This window comes from Orcinus orca, chromosome 19 (assembly GCF_937001465.1).
Source record: "Orcinus orca chromosome 19, mOrcOrc1.1, whole genome shotgun sequence".
In the NCBI taxonomy this organism is placed as follows: Eukaryota; Metazoa; Chordata; class Mammalia; order Artiodactyla; family Delphinidae; genus Orcinus; species Orcinus orca.
In genome coordinates, this window is record NC_064577.1 from 58,084,184 (window position 1) to 58,103,645 (window position 19,462).

Genomic DNA, 19,462 nt, shown 5'->3' on the forward strand with positions numbered 1-19,462 from the left:
CAGACTATACTACAAAGCTAGAGTCATCAAAACAGTTTGGCACTGGCACAAAACCAGAAATACAGATCAATGGAACAGGATAGGAAGTCCAGAGGTAAACCCATGCACTATGGTCAATTAAACTACGACAAAGGAGGCAAGACTATACAATGGAGAAAAAATAGTCTCTTCAACAAATGGTACTGGGAAAACTGGACAGCTACATGTAAAAGATAGAATTAGAACATTCCATAACACCATACACAAAAATAAACTCAAAATGGATTAAAGACCTAAATATAAGGCCAGATACTATAAAACTCTTAGAGGAAAACATATGTAGAGCACTCTCTGACATAAATTGCAGCCATATCTGTTTTGATCCACCTCCTTGAGTAATGGAAATAAAAACAAAAATTAAAAAGGGACTTAATTAAACTTAAAAACTATGCACAACAAAGGAACATTTAGACAAAATGAAAAGACAACCCACAGAATGGGAGAAAATATTTGCTAATGAAACGACCAACAAGGGATTAATCTTCTAAATGTACAAACAACTCATGCAGCTCTAGATCAAAACACAAACCCAATCAAAAAATGGACAGAAGACCTAAATAGACATTTCTCCAAAGAAGATATTGAAATGGCCAAGAGGCACATGAAAAGATGCTCAATATCACTAATTATTAGAGAAATGCAAATCAAAACTACAATGAGCTATCACCTCACACTTGTCAGAATGGCCATTATCAAAAAATCTACAAACAATGCTGGAGAGGGTGCAGAGAAAAGGGAACCTTCCTATACCATTGGTGGGAATGTAAGTTGGTACAACCATTATGGAGAGCAGTATGGAGGCTCCTTAAAAAACTAAATATAGAACTAGCATATCCAGCAATCCCACTCCTGGGTATATATCCAGAGAAAACCATAGTTGGAAAGATAAATGCACCTCAATGTTCATTGCAGCACTATTTAAAATAACCAAAACATGGAAGCAACCTTAATGTCCATTGCCAGAGGAATGGATAAAGAAGGTGTGGTACATATATACAGTGGAATATTATTCAGCCATAAAAAAGAATGAAATAATGTCATTTGCAGCAACATGGATAGATGTAGAGATTGTCATACTGAGTGAAGTAAGTCAGACATAGAAAGACAAACATCATATGATACCACTTATATGTAGAATCTAAAAAAAAATGGTGCAAGTTAACTTATTTATGAAAGAGAAATAGAGTCACAGATGTAGAAAACAAACTTATGGTTAAAAGGAGGGAAAGTGAGGGAGAGATAAACTGGGAGATTGGGATTTCCATACCCTAACACGTACGCTAACCCTAAACCGTTGTCGTACCCTAACCTGTACCCGAAACTCTACCCGTTCCCTAACCCTAACCCTGACCCTACCCCAACCCTAACCCTTACCCGATGCCTTACCCTAACCCGTACCCTAACCCTAACCCGTACACTAACACTAACCCTTACCCTAACATGTACGCTAAACCTAAACCGTTGTCGTACCCTAACCTGTACCCTAAACCATATCCGTTCCCTAACCCTAACCCTAATGCTAACCCTTACCCGATGCCTTACCCTAACCCATACCCTAATCCTAACCCGTACACTAACACTAACCCATACCCTAACACGTACGCTAACCTTAAACCATTGTTGTACCCTAACCTGTACCCAAAACCGTACCCGTTCCCTAACCCTAACCCTAACCCTTACCCGATGTCTTACCCTAACCTGTACCCTAATCCAGCCCATACACTAACACTAACCCTTACCCTAACACGTACGCTAACCCTAAAACGTTGTTGTACACTAACCTGTACCCTAAACCATACCCGTATAAAATAGATAACTAATAAGGACCTCTAGTCAATACTCTGTAATGACCTATATGAGAAAAGAATCTAAAAAAGAGTGGATATGCATATATGTATAACTGATTCACTTTCCTGTACACCTGAATTAAAACAACATTGTAAATCAACTATAATAAAAATTATTTTTAAAAGTTCCTTAGAGAGATTTCACCTTGAACAATCACTTCATGAATTATCTTTTATAGGTCTAGGCCCTGTAATCAGGTGTTGTGCTATGTTCAAGTTTCTGATCTTGAGGTGCTTACTTCTACTTAGAAAATGATATTAATGAATTCACAAAACATTGAACAATATAACCGTGTGTAATTAAATATGAAATTATGTGGCATCTAACCAGCTTCTCTAGAAATCCAGAGTGATGACTTTACCAGTAAAGGATGATTTATGGAGGGATTGGGATTTAAATTAGGAATTGTAGGATGTATAGGATTTGATAGGGGAAGGTCAAGAGAGAAAAGAAGATAAATGTGGAATCTAAAAATTCAAACTCATAGAACTAGGGAGTAGAACAGTGGTTGCCAGGATCTGAAGAGAGGGAACATGTAAGTCAAAGAGCACACACATACACTTATAAGGTGAATAGATTCTGGGATCTAATGTACAGCATGGTGATTATAGTTAACAATTGTGTATTGTACACTTTAAATTTGCTAAGAAAGTGGGTCTTAAGGGTCCTCACCTCAAAAAGAAAAGGTAACTATGGTTGTGGTAATCATTTTACAATGTATATGTATATCAAACCATCACATTGTACACCTTAAAAAAATCATGTTGTACAACCTAAATGTATACAATTTTTATTTGTCAATTATACCTCAGTGAAGCACAGGGGAAAAGAGCCCAGAAGTAGGAATGAGCACACTGTATTTTTGAGGGTTTGGAAATGAAACAGAATGATGTGCATCCATTCATTCCACAAACTGTATTGAAGAACTGTAATATGACAAGCACCGGGGAGAAAATAAGACGCAAAGCAGACAGCATAGTTCAGTTTCTTCCATCCATCCATCCATTTAATTATCTACACATTTGATTAGTAGTTGTTGAGTTGTTGAGTGTGCCAAGGATTGGAATGGGAACTGAGGGTGTAATGATGGCATTGAATCAGAGCTCTAGGGATACAAGACAACACAGATCTTGAGTAATCTAATCCTGACCCTTGCTGTGCACTAAATTCTGTTGTGGACCAGAGATGTAGCCTATTTTCCAGTCATGGTTCTTCTGTGTCTGCTCAGCTCTCATATCATTTGTAATGTGGAACTTACCCTGGAGTTGGGGAATTTAAGGAATTGTTACAAAAACTAAAGTACATGGCATTGGGAACTGGATTAGGCTAGTGGTACCTTGGTTGGACAAAAATCATTTGAAAGCAAAGAATTCACCCAGATTTGATCTTTAACAAGATTTTGGGGATGATAGAGAGCTACAGTTAGTGAGATGCCTGCATGTTTTATTGCCTGCTAATAGGAAGCATGTTGATGCCAAAGTCAAATAGGAAAATTAAGAAGAGAAGTTAAATGTGCTGGTAGAAGTCACTATGTCAAAGAAAGCTAAATCTAGCATCTCAACAGAAAATACATGCAGGCTTATTGGACAATCCATCCCAGTACAGAATTGGGAAAAGACCAACAGATCATATGTGTGTTTTTGTTCCCTGTTTAGTGACCAATTTTATCGTGTTTGGACCCCAAGACTCAGGGATAGCACAAAGATTATTTTTCCTGATGTAATATGAAGATAACTGAGCCCTTATTTTTGCAAATGGTAAAGAAAATGCCTTAAATACCTGCCAAAACCAAGACAGACTGGAACGGCTGGAGATTTCTGTAGGATTACCCAAATGTGAACACTGAGAAGTTGTAAAAGGCGACTGATCTCCACATACATCTGGGCAAGAGGGCTTTCATCATTTGCCTACTTTTGAAATTTGTATAATAGTAATTTTGTGCACACATATAGAGAGAGTGAGAATTAGAGGGAGAAAAAGAGAGGGAGATGTTTACATACTCAAACAGATATGGATAAGGGACACTGTATTTCAAGATATCCACATGTTTTGCAGGATTTTAAAAGTGTTTCACCAGATGTTTGAATTTGTAGGGAATTGTTGTCTAATAACGTGTTGGTGAATTTTTCAGAATTTAACACAGTTAAATTCCTAGGGTCACTAATCCTAGCAAGTTTCCCTGGAGCATGTATAGTCCTTTAGAGGTAGCAGGGAAAGAGAGCAGGCTTTTTGATCAGGAAGCCTGATCTTATAAATGACCTTAAATTGTAACTATACTCAAAACAATATGGCACTGACACAGGAATATAAATATAGGTTGAATAATCCAGGAAGACTGGAAGCAAATCTAATGTATATGGAAACTTAATATGTGATAAAAGTAACACTCAATTGGTCACAAAAGATGGTTTGTTTAATAAATAATAATGGCATTATTCAGTTTATATCTGGGAAAACCTTAGACCCCAGATTGTGGTCTAAGTATATACAAATTAATCTCTGATAGATTTTAAAAATAAAATTGTAAAAACTATAACAGTAAAAATATTTTTTTTAATATTTAGGAAAATACTTACAAACACTCTAGTTGGATATGCAATATTAAATAATAGAGAAAACAGAGAAAGCTTGTGCACAAAAAGATCGATAAATCCAACCATATAAAATTTTAAAATCCCTAGATAACCAAATACCAAAAAATGAGCTTAAAAGCTAGATAATAGGCTAGGAGAAAATGTTTATAGCATGTGACAGAGGGCTAATATTTCTAGAATTCAAATGATAGGTAAAACTCATTTGAAAAACACAAATAACCCAGAGAAAAATACATGAAGAATAGGATCAGAAGAGAAATGCAAATAGCTAATGAGCATATGAGAAGATACTCAACCGTGGCAGTAGTTAAGAAATGCAAATTAAATCAGTGAAATCCCATCTTTCCTATTAGATTGCCATAAGTAAATAAACAAACAAATAAATAAATAACATTCAGTGCTATGGAGATTATGGGGAAGTGGACATACCACACATAGCTGTTAGGAACATAAATATTTATAGACACTGCCAGTATCTTTTAAAGTAACCTGGCAGCATCTATTAAAATAAAGCATGTACATACCTTGACTAAACAATACTACTAGTATGAAAAGTATATGTTTGAGGCTATTTACTGCAACATTGATTTTCATGGTAAAATAAGATGGAAACAATCTTAATGTCTTTCATTTAGGAAATGGTTTAGAAAAGTTAGGTGCATTCAAACTACAGCAGCTCTGTAGCCTTTCACATGAATGAGTAGCTCTACGAAGGACTGACATAGAGGGCATTCATGGTATATTGTTACTTGAAACAAAAATTATTTTTATAAATAGAACTTCTCTCTGTGTATAGGTACTTGAATATGTTTGTATGAGCATAGTGAAAGATGTTGAATGATGCCTAATAAAGTGTTCACACCAATTACCTCAGGGCTGTCATTGGAAGGAAGGAGGGTGAGATGATTACCTCTTGCTTTATATGCCTGTGTATTGTTTCATATGTTACTACACATGCATTACTTTGCTTCCTTTGTCTTGTTATTTCTTTGTTTTAGAGAAAAGAACTGATTTCAAATTCTAGTCCCTCTACTTACTGGCCAAGTGACCTTGGAAAGTCATATAACCTCTTTAAGTCTTATTTTTCTCATCTACAAAGTAACAGTTAATATTATCTCACAGAATTGTGGGGAGGATTAAGCAAGATAAGATATGTCAAGTTCCTAGCACAGAGATTATGGTGACTGATCAGCAAATGAAAACTCCCCCTTCTTTCCTTTCACTTCACCCTCTGTTGATGTGCTTGCAGGGATGCAAGCCAGTTAGCATATTAGAACCAATCCCAAACAGGAGGATGGAGCTGCTATACAAACAAATAATCCACCAACTTCCAAAAGCTAAATTAAAATTATTTTCTTTGTAGATAAAACCATGCTGGGTGACCCATATCACTGCTAACTCTCTCCATTCATCCAGACGTTGAGAGCTATAGATCCAAGAAATAATTTCACATGGTTCATTAAAAGTATGAAATTGAGAGACCAATCCTATGACCTAGACTGCTCCCTGCTCTGAATTCAGGTTGGGATGTGTGGGCCTCTGAAACCTTCCCCTCTTCCGCACTCCTGCCTGGAAACTTTACCCTTTTCATCTCTGGAATGTTATGGTGGTGGGATCACAGAGCTGCTGGCCACACCATTCCCCAACATCCCCTCATGGTAATCCTTCTCCAACATTCATTGAATATTTGTTATAGAAATGACACTATGCTAGACCTTTTATAAGCATATTCTCACTTATCTTCCCAACAACTCTGTGAAGTATCATCTTCATTTTACAGATGGAGAAACTAAGGCTATAGAAGTTTAACCCCCTGCTCAAGGTTGCATGGTAAGGATATGGTAGCTCATGGTCTTTCTCCTATGTAATACAAACTCTCCAAGTTGAGGAAGTCAGAAGATCCAGTGGCTTAAAATCTCCCTGCATAAAAGTTACTCAAATTCCAGCAATAATTTGTCTCAGTTTCTAGAAAAATTTTAGTCTTTTAACTAGTTATAAGATTTGTATGGCTTGTAGTTTCTATTCATACTTTCAGGATGAATTCAAACGTCTCCTCTGCTAGGAAGGCTGATGCCATCACTTGAGGAAAGGGTCAGGGTCAATTTACTCCCCTGTCTCCATTTAGACTTTAATATTCACACACCTTAATTATAACTCATGTTTTATTATAGCATGATTTGTTAGCTTGCCTGTCTTCCCACAATTAGAGGTCTTCATTAGAGTGGGAGCATTTTTAAAAATCTGGCTCATAGGAGATATTCCATTAATTTTTTAGATGAATGCACAAATTAATGATTATGTATTAAGTAGGATATTTCCAACCTTTTAGAGATTCCCAAGTGAGAGAATGGGCAGCTCTAGTTAGAAGCCCTCCATGTAATATGAATCAGAGTCCCAACAATGGAAGAGGAATTGCAGCAAAGGAGTTATTCAAAGCCAGCTCCCCTTATGATATAAATTTGAAATCAGAAAGGGGCCAAAAATCCTGCAGCAGTGAGTATTTCAAACATGCTCATTAATAATGGCTCAAAGTGGAGATTTATTAGAGTTGAGAATAGGGAAAATGACAGTAAATCAGCTCTGGTGAGGAAAAGAACAAGGAAAAGATATGAGTTCTTATTTTAAATGTATTCATATGCTTTATAACCCTACAGTAGAGATGGCTATATTGAAGCAGAAGCCTTTATTTGTAAGGATTGAATTCACTGAAAATATGTTTTATGCCAGTATTCATTTTCCCAACTTGCAATTGCTTTCCTTTGGCCAAAAAGTTGGGAACTTAGTTTATTGCTTGAAAGCTAGAAAAGATTGCCTTAGCTGAATCTCTTCATGAAAATATTCCTTGCTTCAAATGATTACTTGTAATGCACTAGTTGCATCATAGGAAAATGCTATTTTATTGGAACGTGTGTTGAAGAGAATAGTTTTTAAAACATTCAATTAGTTGTGCCTTTGAGATAGAATTTAAACAAACCCAAAGCAATAGGATTAAATTCTCATAAAAACCCAACTGTTGCTTAGAAACCAATTCTTTTCCTACTCAAACTACTCCAAGGGTAAGCAAGCTCACTTTTGGCTGTATTCCAACCAAGGCTTTTAATTCATAAATCAGACCATGGTACTCCCTTGCCCCAAATTCTCAGTTGCTTTCTAATACATTAGAGTAAAATGCAAGTTCCTGTCCCTGGTCTACCTGGCCAACCTCATTTCATCTCACTTTTCTTCTCATCTGGCTCATCTAGTTCAGGTTAACTTTCTTCCTCTCCACTCCTTAAACACATCAGGCTCTTCTCTGCCAAGACCTGCTCCTCTCCTCTTCTTTGGACACCCTCTCCCCTGCCACTCTTCAGAAGCAACTCCTCTCAGTCCTTCCAGGGTTTGTTAGATGTCACCTCCAGAGGAATTATTCCTGGCCATTCTACCTAGGTTATCTCACCAATCCATACTATATTCTATAGTTCATTACTGTTTTAATTGTTTCTACAGCATACTTGCAAATAGTTCTAATTACATAGATATGCGTATATAAACTTGGAGATAAACATTATCCCCCATATCCCCTACTAAACTGCAAGATCTATGAGAGCAGGAACCATATCTGTTTTATTCATTACTGACTACCCAGAACTGATGGCAGTGCCTGGCACATAGAGTAGGTCCTCAGTAAATATTTGCTGCATGAATTCACAGTGTCAAGCCTAATGTCTGGCACATAATAGGCTGTCAATAAACACTTTTTGAGTTTGTATTGTTTCCATAGGATTTAGCAAGTCAATAAATTGCATGAATTAATTCCAAGTGTCAAATTCCTTGCCATAACAGCATGGTCTCTGCAAATTCTGCTGAGACGACAAATGACAATTCAGGACAAATGAACAAGGAGGATGTCTAAAAGCTCAGACTGACTTTGGAGCATTTTCTATAGGATACAAATGTCATCGAGACAAATTTTAACTCAGTATCAAACTTGATCCCTCTAGTTCATTGCTCTCTCAAACTATTTCTTATTTTAGTAGGAGCTTTTTTGGTTTTGTCTGAGGGTTACCATGTGTTAATAAGCTAAACTTGAGCTTTTTGTTTCACTGATTTTGAATAAGCAACCGATAGGTTTTGAATTTTCCAAGGCTTATGTTTTACGTAGCTGAAATCAGTCACTGAGCATTTTCATAGCTCACTGGACCCAGAGCCAAGAAACCATTGGGTTTTGTAGTTTATAGTCACAATGACAGCATTGCCACAGGGAAATGTTTTGGCAAGATGACACATAGCTGTGATGCAGCAGTTAAGTTCCATTGTTTAGTCTCTGTGAAAATTAATTTGCAAAAATATCCAAGTCAGGTGTCTATTTTAGGTTACATGTAAATTAAAAGATTGTGTGAAAAGGATTCTAGAGATGGTGCCATTCAAACATTTCAGACCAGTTGTTTACTAATTAGAGTAATTCTCACTCAAGTTTACTTTTTCACATTTTTTCTCAACAATAAGTTGTATCAGTCAAGCTAGAAAAAGACACCGCATTAGCTAGTAAACCATAATAACTGATGCTTTAAAAAAATGACAGAAAATTTAAAAATTTGATTTATTGGGACAACCATGGGAATGAAGAAAAAAATAATTCAGCAATGATTCTCTAAATTTGGAAATAGAAGCAGTGCCATAGCGTTCTACAAAGTCACTTCTGTTCCCAGGGGTGACATGGGGAGTTTATAAACCTGAAGGATCAAAAATATGGAGCATAGTTACATATTAGAATTGTGGGGATAACAGAGTTCTGCACAAATCCAGAGGGAGAGTTTCTTACCCTAAATCTTGAAACCTTAGTTCATTTGTCCAGCCTTGCTCTGAAGGTAAAGTCTACTGGCTCACTCCCATGCTCTAATAAGTATGGGAACTCCATGCTTCTGTTTCCACAGCCTTCCTCCTATAGCATTTCCCTAAAACCTAGATTACATGACATTTGTAGACCTATTCTTGGTCCCTTTCGGCACCTAAGGTCCGTGGACTAGACACCTTAATTATTGTCCCAACACATAACAATGATTCTAAGAGCATTGACTTCTTTCATCTGAACTAGAACCTTGCCTAGCTCAGCTCTTCATGAGCAGTCATCCCCATTAGCTCTCCTTGAGGCTCTGCAGATGAGACACAAACACATCTTATCTTGCCTGAATTGAAGCCTTGTTTCTACCCAGCTATAGTTGAATGGCTTTTTAAAAATCCTAACTTTATTTGGGATGATTGATATTTAAAGCAGTTTGATTTAAACCTTTGCACTTGAAATTTATTTTAACTGGAGACTAAGCATTAATGTTACTCTTGATTTACCAAAAGAGAAATGGTAGCAAAAGTCTTCCATGACCATAACAACAATTTAACTCTGAAACTCTGACTCTAATTACCTGCTCATGTATGAAGCCTGCTGGGGTTGAAGGGATTTAGAGCACTGTGAGTCTTGAGACCTGGGTACCAGTCCTTACTCTGTCCTTTCCTGCCTCTCCCTGGGTGTGTGGTCTTGGGTTGAGGACTTTATCTGCCTTTATGGCCTTAATTTTGTTTATTCATTTAGATTAGATGACCACTAAGGTGGCTTCTATTTCTGAAAGACTATTAATTTATGGCTGATTTAAAATGAGCAATCCAGTGATGAATAAACTTTGATACCTCTTCAGGAGTGGAGCTAATGAGGGTCGCAGATTAGCAAGGAAGAGTGTTTCTCAGTTATTCCTCAATTGTCTAAGCAAGTGGTTAGAACCAGACACACAGGCCTCGATAGTGAAGTGGGTATGTAAAACCCTGAAACTATTTGTCATAAAGAATGCCATGCCCAATAAAAGCAAATCAGATGTTCACATAACATTTTTGCTGTTTGTGTTTTTATGGGGGTACTTTTGGGGTGTGAAGTTTATTTGTAAAGCACAGAAGCATCTGCCCACCCATGTTGCCATATAATAGCAGTCTGGCAATCCATTTATAGGATTTGATTATTTTTGTTAATAATTTTCATGGGAATATATGAAATACAATATGTATCATCTCTTACTATGTTTATTATGAATCTGCCTTCCAGGGAAGGTCCCCCAGGACATCATAGATGGCCTGATTGTCAAAGAGGTTCTTGTCTCACAGGATTTTAAAGATAAAAGGGGCTGTATTAGTTTCCTATTGTGGCTGTGACAAATAATAACAACTTAGTGACTTAAAACAACACAAATTTATTATCTTAGAGTTCTGGAGGTGAGAAGTCTGAAATGAGTCTCATGGGGTTAATATCAGTGTCAGCAGGCTGGTGTTCCTTTTGGAGGCTCTAGGGGAAGAATCTGTTGCTTTGCCTATTCCAGGTTGTAGAGGCCACCTGCATTCTTTAGCTCATGTTCCCTTCCTCCATCTTCAAAGCCAGCATCTTCTGTCCTCTCTGACCTCTCTTTCCATCCTTAATTTTTTTCTGTGATCCTTCTACACCTCTCTCATAAAAAAGACCCTTGTAATTATGTTGGGCCCAGATAATCCAGGATAATCTACTCATCTCAAGATCCTTAATTTAGTAATTTCTGTCCAGTACCTTTTACAATGTAAGGTAACACATTCACAGGTTCTGGGGTTAGGATGTGGACATCTTTGGAGGGGGCCATTATTCAGCCTACAACAGAGGCCATAGAGACCAACCAAGGCCCAAGAAATAAATGGCTATCTAAGGGCACACAGCTAATTTGTGGCAGTGCCATGACTGTATCCCTGGCATCCTCACATCTGCCATGTTTATGTGCATCACTGAAAATCACAGGTAAGAACATGCACTGATGGAGGATTTATTTTTATAATAAACTTGAAATGATTGAAGAATAAGTCTAAAATTAAGTCAGTGATTTTAAAAGAGCATTTTATAGATGATAGAAGTTTATGTTTTTTAAATACATTTTTAATGCAAGAGCTTCCTTAAATATTGTAATTTTGCTAGGTCATGGTACCTTCTAAAGATAAAGTGACTTGCAGAGATAAAATAGCTTAAATAATGATGGGAAATGAAAGTGCCAAGGAAACACATGTACATATTCTTCTATCTACTTCCCCTTCCCCTCCTCCTCCTTCTCTTTCTCTCTCTGTAACCCTGGCCATTGCTGCCATTTTGAAAATCTGTTATAGCTGGAAAGTCAATTCAAACTTTTTAATTAAAGGGGGTGGATCTACCAGAGGCTTATTGCCAAGGGGTTAAACCAAATTAAGTTATTTGCCATATTTCACAATGAAGCCCACCTTATTTTGGTGTTGAAATATTCTTCTAAGACTCTAAGGAACTTGTTTTTATCACTTCTGCCCAATAATTTCCTATAACAATTAAAAGGGTTATAGAATTTTGAATTTAGATGGGACTAGACATACCATCCAGCCCCAAACTTCTCTCTTTCATAGTATCTTTGGCAGGTATTTGCCATACACCTCTCTTGCTTCAGTTTTCTCCATCCATGACGTGAGAAGGAATAATGGCTGCTGTAAATTAAAGGTTGTATTAAATTTGAGTTCCTGAGAGGACACGTGCATTTGAGAGGGTTGTGACTTTATTGTTAGGCTCATCTTCTGTAGGAATCGCTCCCTGTTTCCACTTCCACTGCTGCAGGCTTTGGTGCCCCTCATCTAGAGTTTCATATACACTTGACTTAACCTCATACTGTACCCCACCCTCAGTGTGGTAATTGTTCTTACATGCATCTGCCTTCTTCAAAATTCAACATAACCCAGTGCTGGACATGCAATAGGAGCTCACTGGACTGCTGATAGATGCTGTGCATGGATGATTGAATGATGATCATATAATCTCAGAGGCATATAAAGGACACATGGATCTAAAGCCTCAATAAAGATACTGAGGGGGCAGGAAAATGTTGAAGATATAGTCGCTGATCTTCACTGATGTAAAATTAGTAGGTTGGCTACCCCACTTCTCTGCTAACTTTTTCAAACAGAAGAAAATAGGACTGGAAATTGTCCAGAAATTTATTTTAATAGATTCTTTAATGTGACACTGAAAATGAGTGGATGATTTCCCTTTGGATATTTGCACTCTGCACTCAATGCCATCTTTTTCTGCTTATTAATGAACACATTCTTCAGCTGATGGTACATTAAGTCAACTTGCCAAGCTCCTGTCTGGCATTGATAGGGGGTCATAAAATAATTCACTCCCTCAGCAGAATAAATACCTTATATATGTTGAATGCTACTTCTTTGAAAAGCTTATAAAACTTTCTATCTAGAACAAGGTTGATTCCCATATCATTCCTGCCAAACAGAAAAGCAGAGCATCAACTCAGGAGTTGCTATATATTTAGTGTACCTCAATATGAAAAGATGATGTGGCTGGACTATGCCACCTTCTTATTAAGTCATTAATGCTAGCTATCTATACCCATCAAAGAGGCCACAGAATCAATGGGTCAAAAATAACAAAATCTGATCTTAAGACATCATGAAGCTAAGAGTTAGAGAAATTGACCAAGATTCAGACCAGGAAACTGCCATAATGACACCCAAGGATCTCTATGTGTGGGAAACATTGGATGGCTCTCTTTGATTTTATGACTTTTGTGCCATAGCTCTTTTTACATTGTTTCCCCAGCCTGATTCTAAAATTTCTTTCTGTTTCTAGTTCCTTCTTTCTGGGGATTGGTGAACTCAGCTTGGAATCTTTGCTCTGTGGGGAAACGGCAGTCACCAGTCAATATAGAGACTAGTCACATGATCTTCGACCCCTTTCTGATGCCCCTTCGCATCAACACTGGGGGCAGGAAGGTAAGCAGCCATGTTGCTTCCATCGTGAAGTTGAGGACAGGGAGAGATGCTGATTCTGAAAGCCAGCCTTCCAGTCCTTGATCTCTGTGATGAGTTTGTCTTTCTACCCAGGAGTAATATCACAGACCTCAGGCCTATTGCCAGCAAATATAATTATGTGTAAATCGTGCTTTTTCTCTCTACCTAGTCAAACCCTCATGCTTCTGATTACTTCTTTGTATTCCCTGGATGTTGCCTGAAGTCCTATCCCTTGGTAGCTCATGAAAGAAAGTCAGAAAACAGCATTGCCTCCCCTGCATATCATGCTGGGAAAATTCTTCCTCTCAGAAACCTCTTTACTGGGGCTTCTTTTAACCTCAACAAAGTGAAAAAAAAAATTAACAAAAGTAAACTCAGACATTTATCATCCTGGAAGGAAAAACAAACAAAAATCACATTAGATGATTTATAAGAAAGTAAATAATTAATTTTACTATGGCTTGCTGGCTAAGAATCATAGCTCCTGCACAGAAATGCTGAACTATGCTTCTCGATTCTCACATCAACATCCCTTCTTCCCTCTCCTTCCCCCATGATGAGCTCCTCCTTAATTTGTGGAAGAGCATAATGTCCATGGGGTTTCCTCATCACTGGAATCTAGCATTTTTGTTTTTTTTGTTTTTTCTAGTTTATCTATATTTAGCTACCCTTACTGTTGAGTAGATTGTTGACGGTGGAAAAAACACACACAGAAAATTGTGTTTGAAAGTGATTTAGCTGTTGTGAACTCAAGAGGAATGGAAAATAATTTGTGTGCAAGAAACTGGGGTTAAAATTTGGATAAATTTCACTACTGCTGGTGGCTGATTCTCCAGGGGTTGGGCTCCTTGGGCTCTGCTTTCTACTCCCCTTATGCAGTCTGTTCACCTTAATTACCACAAGTTTGTAAGTAATCTTTTCACCTTCATATATGTTGTATTTTTTTCTTATCACATAATTTTCACACATGCACTGAAAAATCGAATGACCTATCAAGATTTTGTTAGTGACTTTGACTTAGGTCACAAGGCAAGTTTTAAAGGATCTTGCATGTGATTGAGACTATTTAGCTAAGTAGTGTTTGTGTGCTGTTTTAAATATGACTTAGGAAGCACCTTTGTAAAAAGGTCCTATATAAGTTCATGACATTTATTGTTCTGATCGTATAGAAAACTAACCTACCTTAATTATTGTTCCAATTGCAGTTTTATTTTACAAACCCTAAAAGGAACTTGACTTGGCTTCTACATATACCTCTCTTTAAAAAGTTGAATCATTCAAATCAAGTCATGAGCATGTATAGGTTCACTGACCAGTATATAAAAAGGGCAAATTGCAATTTTGAGTATGCAATCACTCTTTCTTTCTTGGAGAGTGTGATGGAGGACATAACTGTATTCTAGGCAAACTGAGAAATGAAAAAAAGTAAACACACACAAAGCAGAAGGAAGGGTGGTACCTGAATTCCAGAAATTACCTGAAAGATGGCCAGCAAGGCTGAAGCACAGAGACCTATGAGGGGTTGATGAGGAGATAAGGATGGAAGAAGAAAGCAGAGGCGAGATCCTGAGGCCATGTTAAGGAACTGGATTTTTTCGTAAGAGTATGACAAGGATTTAAAGCATTATTAGGTAAAAAGTACATAGGGAGTGGGATGGAAAAGGTAGCAAGCTAACACAAACAGTGAATATACAAGTTTCATTTTCCATCATACCATCTTAGAGGAAGATCTTGATGTGAAAGAAATAAAAAAAACTAATTCAGGAAAGCTTCTCTCTAAAATTTATTGGGAAAGAAGAGAATGAGAGATAGCTGGAGTTAAAAATCATTCATTAGTTATGTTATCTTTTGGTGTTTTTTTGTTGTTATGTGATTTAAAAGTATATTTTCAATTTAGTAAAGTATACCTGATCCAAATCAATTTTCAAATGCTTTGGAGTTTGGAATTTTGGAAACATTTACTTTTGATGGTGTAAATATTTATATCTGGCATGCTTTGTGTTGTCAGCTGTTTGAAGAGCTGAGAACCATTTGATTATTTCCTTTGCATTTGTGAAAGGTGGAAAATATAAAATATAGATGGTAGTTGGATAAACTAACTGGTAATGTAATGCCTAAACTTGATAGACAATAGCTAAATCATGTTTGCAAACTATTAAAAGATGGTGTTTAATGAATTGGAGATTTATTTTAGAAGTAAGGATTCAAATCACTGGCTCTGAATTTAGTTTTTCCTTGAAGAAATGTGTAGCCAACTTAAAAGGTTTAAAAACCTCTCTAAAAGATTGAGAGGTTTTGTAGAATTTGGGCAAGCTGCCACATTTTGAAGTCTGAGATCAGCTAGGTATCAACATGTTAAATGCATCCCAGTCATTATGTGTTTTATGTCACATTTGTATCTATGAGCATTCTTCCTGCTCATTGTTAAATGTACCTTATTTACAAACCCACAAAGCAGCTCTGCTGCAGTACCTCACTGTGTTACTGTGTTTGTTTGAACATATTTGACTTGGCATAGATCTCAGATGATGAATTACAGGTTTTGTTTGTTTGTTTTAGCATGAGGTAGAGCTGAAATTCAATGTGAACACAAGAATACAAAGGGTAATAATAGATGAGAATCAAAACATATGATGTCTTGGATATTTATTTTACAACAAATGTGGTTTCTTTTACCTTTTAAGATGCTTATTTACAATGATAATTTTTAAACAATGTTTGTTTTTTCTTGAAGAAGAGTACTTTTTATCCAGTTGTTCATATCTGACACATAGGACAAAATCCAAAATAAGTGTACTTTCAAACAACACTCACATATTGTTGCATTGCATATGGATATAAGAATCCTACTTTGGGAGAAATGTGTCCAAGACAGAGGAGTAGGAAGACCCTGAGCTTACTTCTTGCCATGGGCACACCAAAATTGCAATCATTTACAGAGCAACTATCTACAAGAACAACCTCAAGACTAGCTGAAAGATTTTCCACAACTAAATCTATGAAGAAGGAACTGCATTGAGTTGGGTAGGAGGGGTGGAGACATAATATAGTCAAGACCCACACCCCTGTGTAGGTAACCTATAAACGGGAGGACAATAATAAATGCAGAGGTTCTCCCCAAGGAGGAAGGGGGACCAAGCCCCACATTAGGCTCCCTAGCTAAGGGGTCCTGCAGCAAGAATATGGGCCCCCAAAATGTCTGGCTTTGATGGTCAGCAAGGCTGACATATTGGGAGAGTTGGAAGGCTTTAGGAAATAGAGACTCTGCTCTTAAAGGGTGCACACAAAATCTCACATGCTAAAGGACCCAGGGCAGAATCAGTAATTTGAAAGTATCCCAGATCAGACCCATCTGCAGATTTTGGAGAGCTTCTCAGAGAGGCAGAAGGAAATTGGGACCCACCTTGGAGACACAGACACTGGTGGCAGTGCCTGGGAACTTGTTATACCTCAAGGACACTTGTGCTGGCAAGCACCATTTTAGAGTCTTCTTTCTATCCTATTAGTGCCTGGGACTTACACACCAACCAGTGAACCAGCACCAACCCCGGACCATCCCAGACCCCACAGCCAGCTGCCCCAGGACCTGGCTTAGACCACCAGAAGGACAGCACCAGCCCAGGGACCCCCCCAACCCATGCAACCAGCTGTACTGGGAACTGGTCTAACCCACCAGTGAGCCAGCAACCACCACGTGAAGCAGAGTCTGGTGGCCAACCAGGCAGAATGCAGCCCCACCTACCAGCATTCCCACAGTAGTTGGTCCTGCCACAACAGAAAGGCCCATGCAGCCCACATAGGGGGCACTCCTAGAGCATATAGCTCTGGTGACCAGAAGGGAGTGTGCTGGTAGGCTCCATAGGACCTCTCCTACATGAGGCCACTTCTCCAAAATCAGGAAATATAACCAAATTGCCTAACACTGGATATAAATACAGAGAATAGGCAAAATGAGGAGTTGGAGAAATATGTACCAAAGAAGGAACAAAACAAAACCTAAGGAAAAAAATTTTAACAAAATGGAGATAAGCAATCTGCCCAATAAAGAGTTCAAGGTAATAATCATCAAGATGCTCAGTGAACTCAGGAGAAGAATGGATGAACACAGTGAGAAGTGTAACAGAATTAGAAAATATAAAGTACCAGACAGAGCTGAACAATCAGTAATTTAAATTTAAAAATACACTAGAAGGAATCATGGTTGATTAAATGATACAGAGGAGTGGATCAGCAAACTGGAAAAGTGCAGTAGGAATCACCCTAACAGAACAGAAAAGAGAAAAAAAAATAATTTTATAAAATGAAGATAGTTTGAGACCTCTGAGACAACATCAAGCACACTAATATTTACATTGTAGGGGTCCCATAGAAGAATAGAGAAAGAAAGGGTCAGATAAATTATTTGAAGACATAATAATTGAAAACTTCCCTAACCTGGGAAAGGAAACTGACATCCAGGTCCAAGAAGCACAGAGAGTCCCAAAGAAATAAAGCCAAAGAGGGCCACACTAAGACATTGTAATTAAAATAGCAAGAATTAAAGATAAAGAGAGAATATTAAAAGCAACAAGATAAAAGCAACCAATTACATACAAGGGACCTCCCATAAGTCTATCAGCTGACTTTTCAGCAGAAACTTTGCAGGCCAGAAGGGAGTGGCACAATATATTCAAAGTGATGAAAGGAAAAAAAATCTATAACCAAGAATACTCCACCCAGCAAGGCTATCATTCAGATTTGAAGGAGGCATAAAGAGTTTTAGAAACAAGAAAAACTGAAAGAGTTCAGCATGACTAACTGGATTTATAAGAAATGTTAAAGGGACTTATCTAAGCAGAAAAGAAAAGGTCACAATTAAAAATCTGAAAATTACAAAAGGAAAAATCTCATTGGTAAAAGCAAATATACTGTAAAGGTAATAGATCAACCACTTATAAAGCTAGAAGGAAGGTTAAAAGGCAAAAGTAAAATTATCTATATCCACAATAAATAGTTAAGGAATACACAAACCAGAAAGATATAAAATAGGAGGTAAAAAAATTAAACTTGGAGGGGGAGGAGTAAAAATGCAAGGTTGTTAAAATACACTTGAACATAAAATAATCATGTATTGCTATATATTTTGTTGGCCAAAAAATTCATTCAGGTTTTTCCATAAATTGATAGCAGATACACACAAAAAGGAAAGGAATCCAAATATAGCACTAAAGATAGTCATCAAATCACAAGGGAAGAGATCAAAAGAAGAAAGGAACAAAAAAGAACTACAAAAAAAAACCCCAGAACAATTAACAAAATGGTGATAAGTGCATACTTAACAATAATTACTTTAAAGGTAAATGCACTAAGTGTTCCAATTAGAAGACATATAGTGGGTAAATGGGTAAAAAAGAAGGCCCATATATATGCTGCCTACAAGAGACCTACCTCAGATTTAAAGACACACACAGACCGAAAGTGAGGGATGGAAAAAGATATTCCATGCAAATGGAAATGAAAAGAAAGCAGGGATGGAGACACTTAGACAAATAGAGTTTATAACAGAGACTGTAACAAGAAACAAATAAGGACATTATATAATGATCAAGAGATAAATCAATGAAGGAAATATAACAGTTTTAAATATATATGCTCCTAACATAGATAAGAGCACCTCAATACATAAAACAAATATAATAAACAGACATAAATGGAGAAATTGACAGTAACTCAATAATAGTAGGGGACTATAACACCCTGCTTACATCAATGGACAGATCATCCAGATGGAAAATCAGTAACACTGGCCTTAAACAACACATTACACAAAATAGTATTAAAAGATAGATACAGAACATTTCATCTAAAAGTAGCATAATACACATTCTCTTCAAATGCATATGGAACATTATCCAGGATAGATCACATGCTAGGCCACAAAAAAAATCTCAAAAAATTAAAGTTTGAAATCACGTCAAGCATCATTTCTGACCAAAAGAGTTTGAGACTACAGATCAACTAAAAGGGAAAAAACTGCAAAAAACACAAACAAGGAGTTTAAACAATGTGGTACTAAACAACTGATGGGTTACTGAAGAAATCAGAGGAAATTTAAAAAATACCTGAAGACACATGAAAATGCAAGCACATAGTCCAAAATCTATGAGATGAAACAAAAGCAGGTCTAAGAGGGAAGTTTG

General features: G+C 37.1%; 1 protein-coding gene across 2 annotated transcripts in view; it reads left to right on the top strand.

Annotated features, from left to right (window-relative positions):
- CA10 (carbonic anhydrase 10) overlaps positions 1–19,462 on the top strand; it is a 622,326-nt gene that overhangs the window by 226,009 nt on the left and 376,855 nt on the right. For both annotated transcript variants that reach the window (XM_004271808.2, XM_049701630.1), the window contains exon 3: positions 13,123–13,265. In XM_004271808.2, coding sequence (XP_004271856.1) covers positions 13,123–13,265 — 143 coding nt within the window. The remainder of the gene's footprint in view (positions 1–13,122; positions 13,266–19,462) is intronic.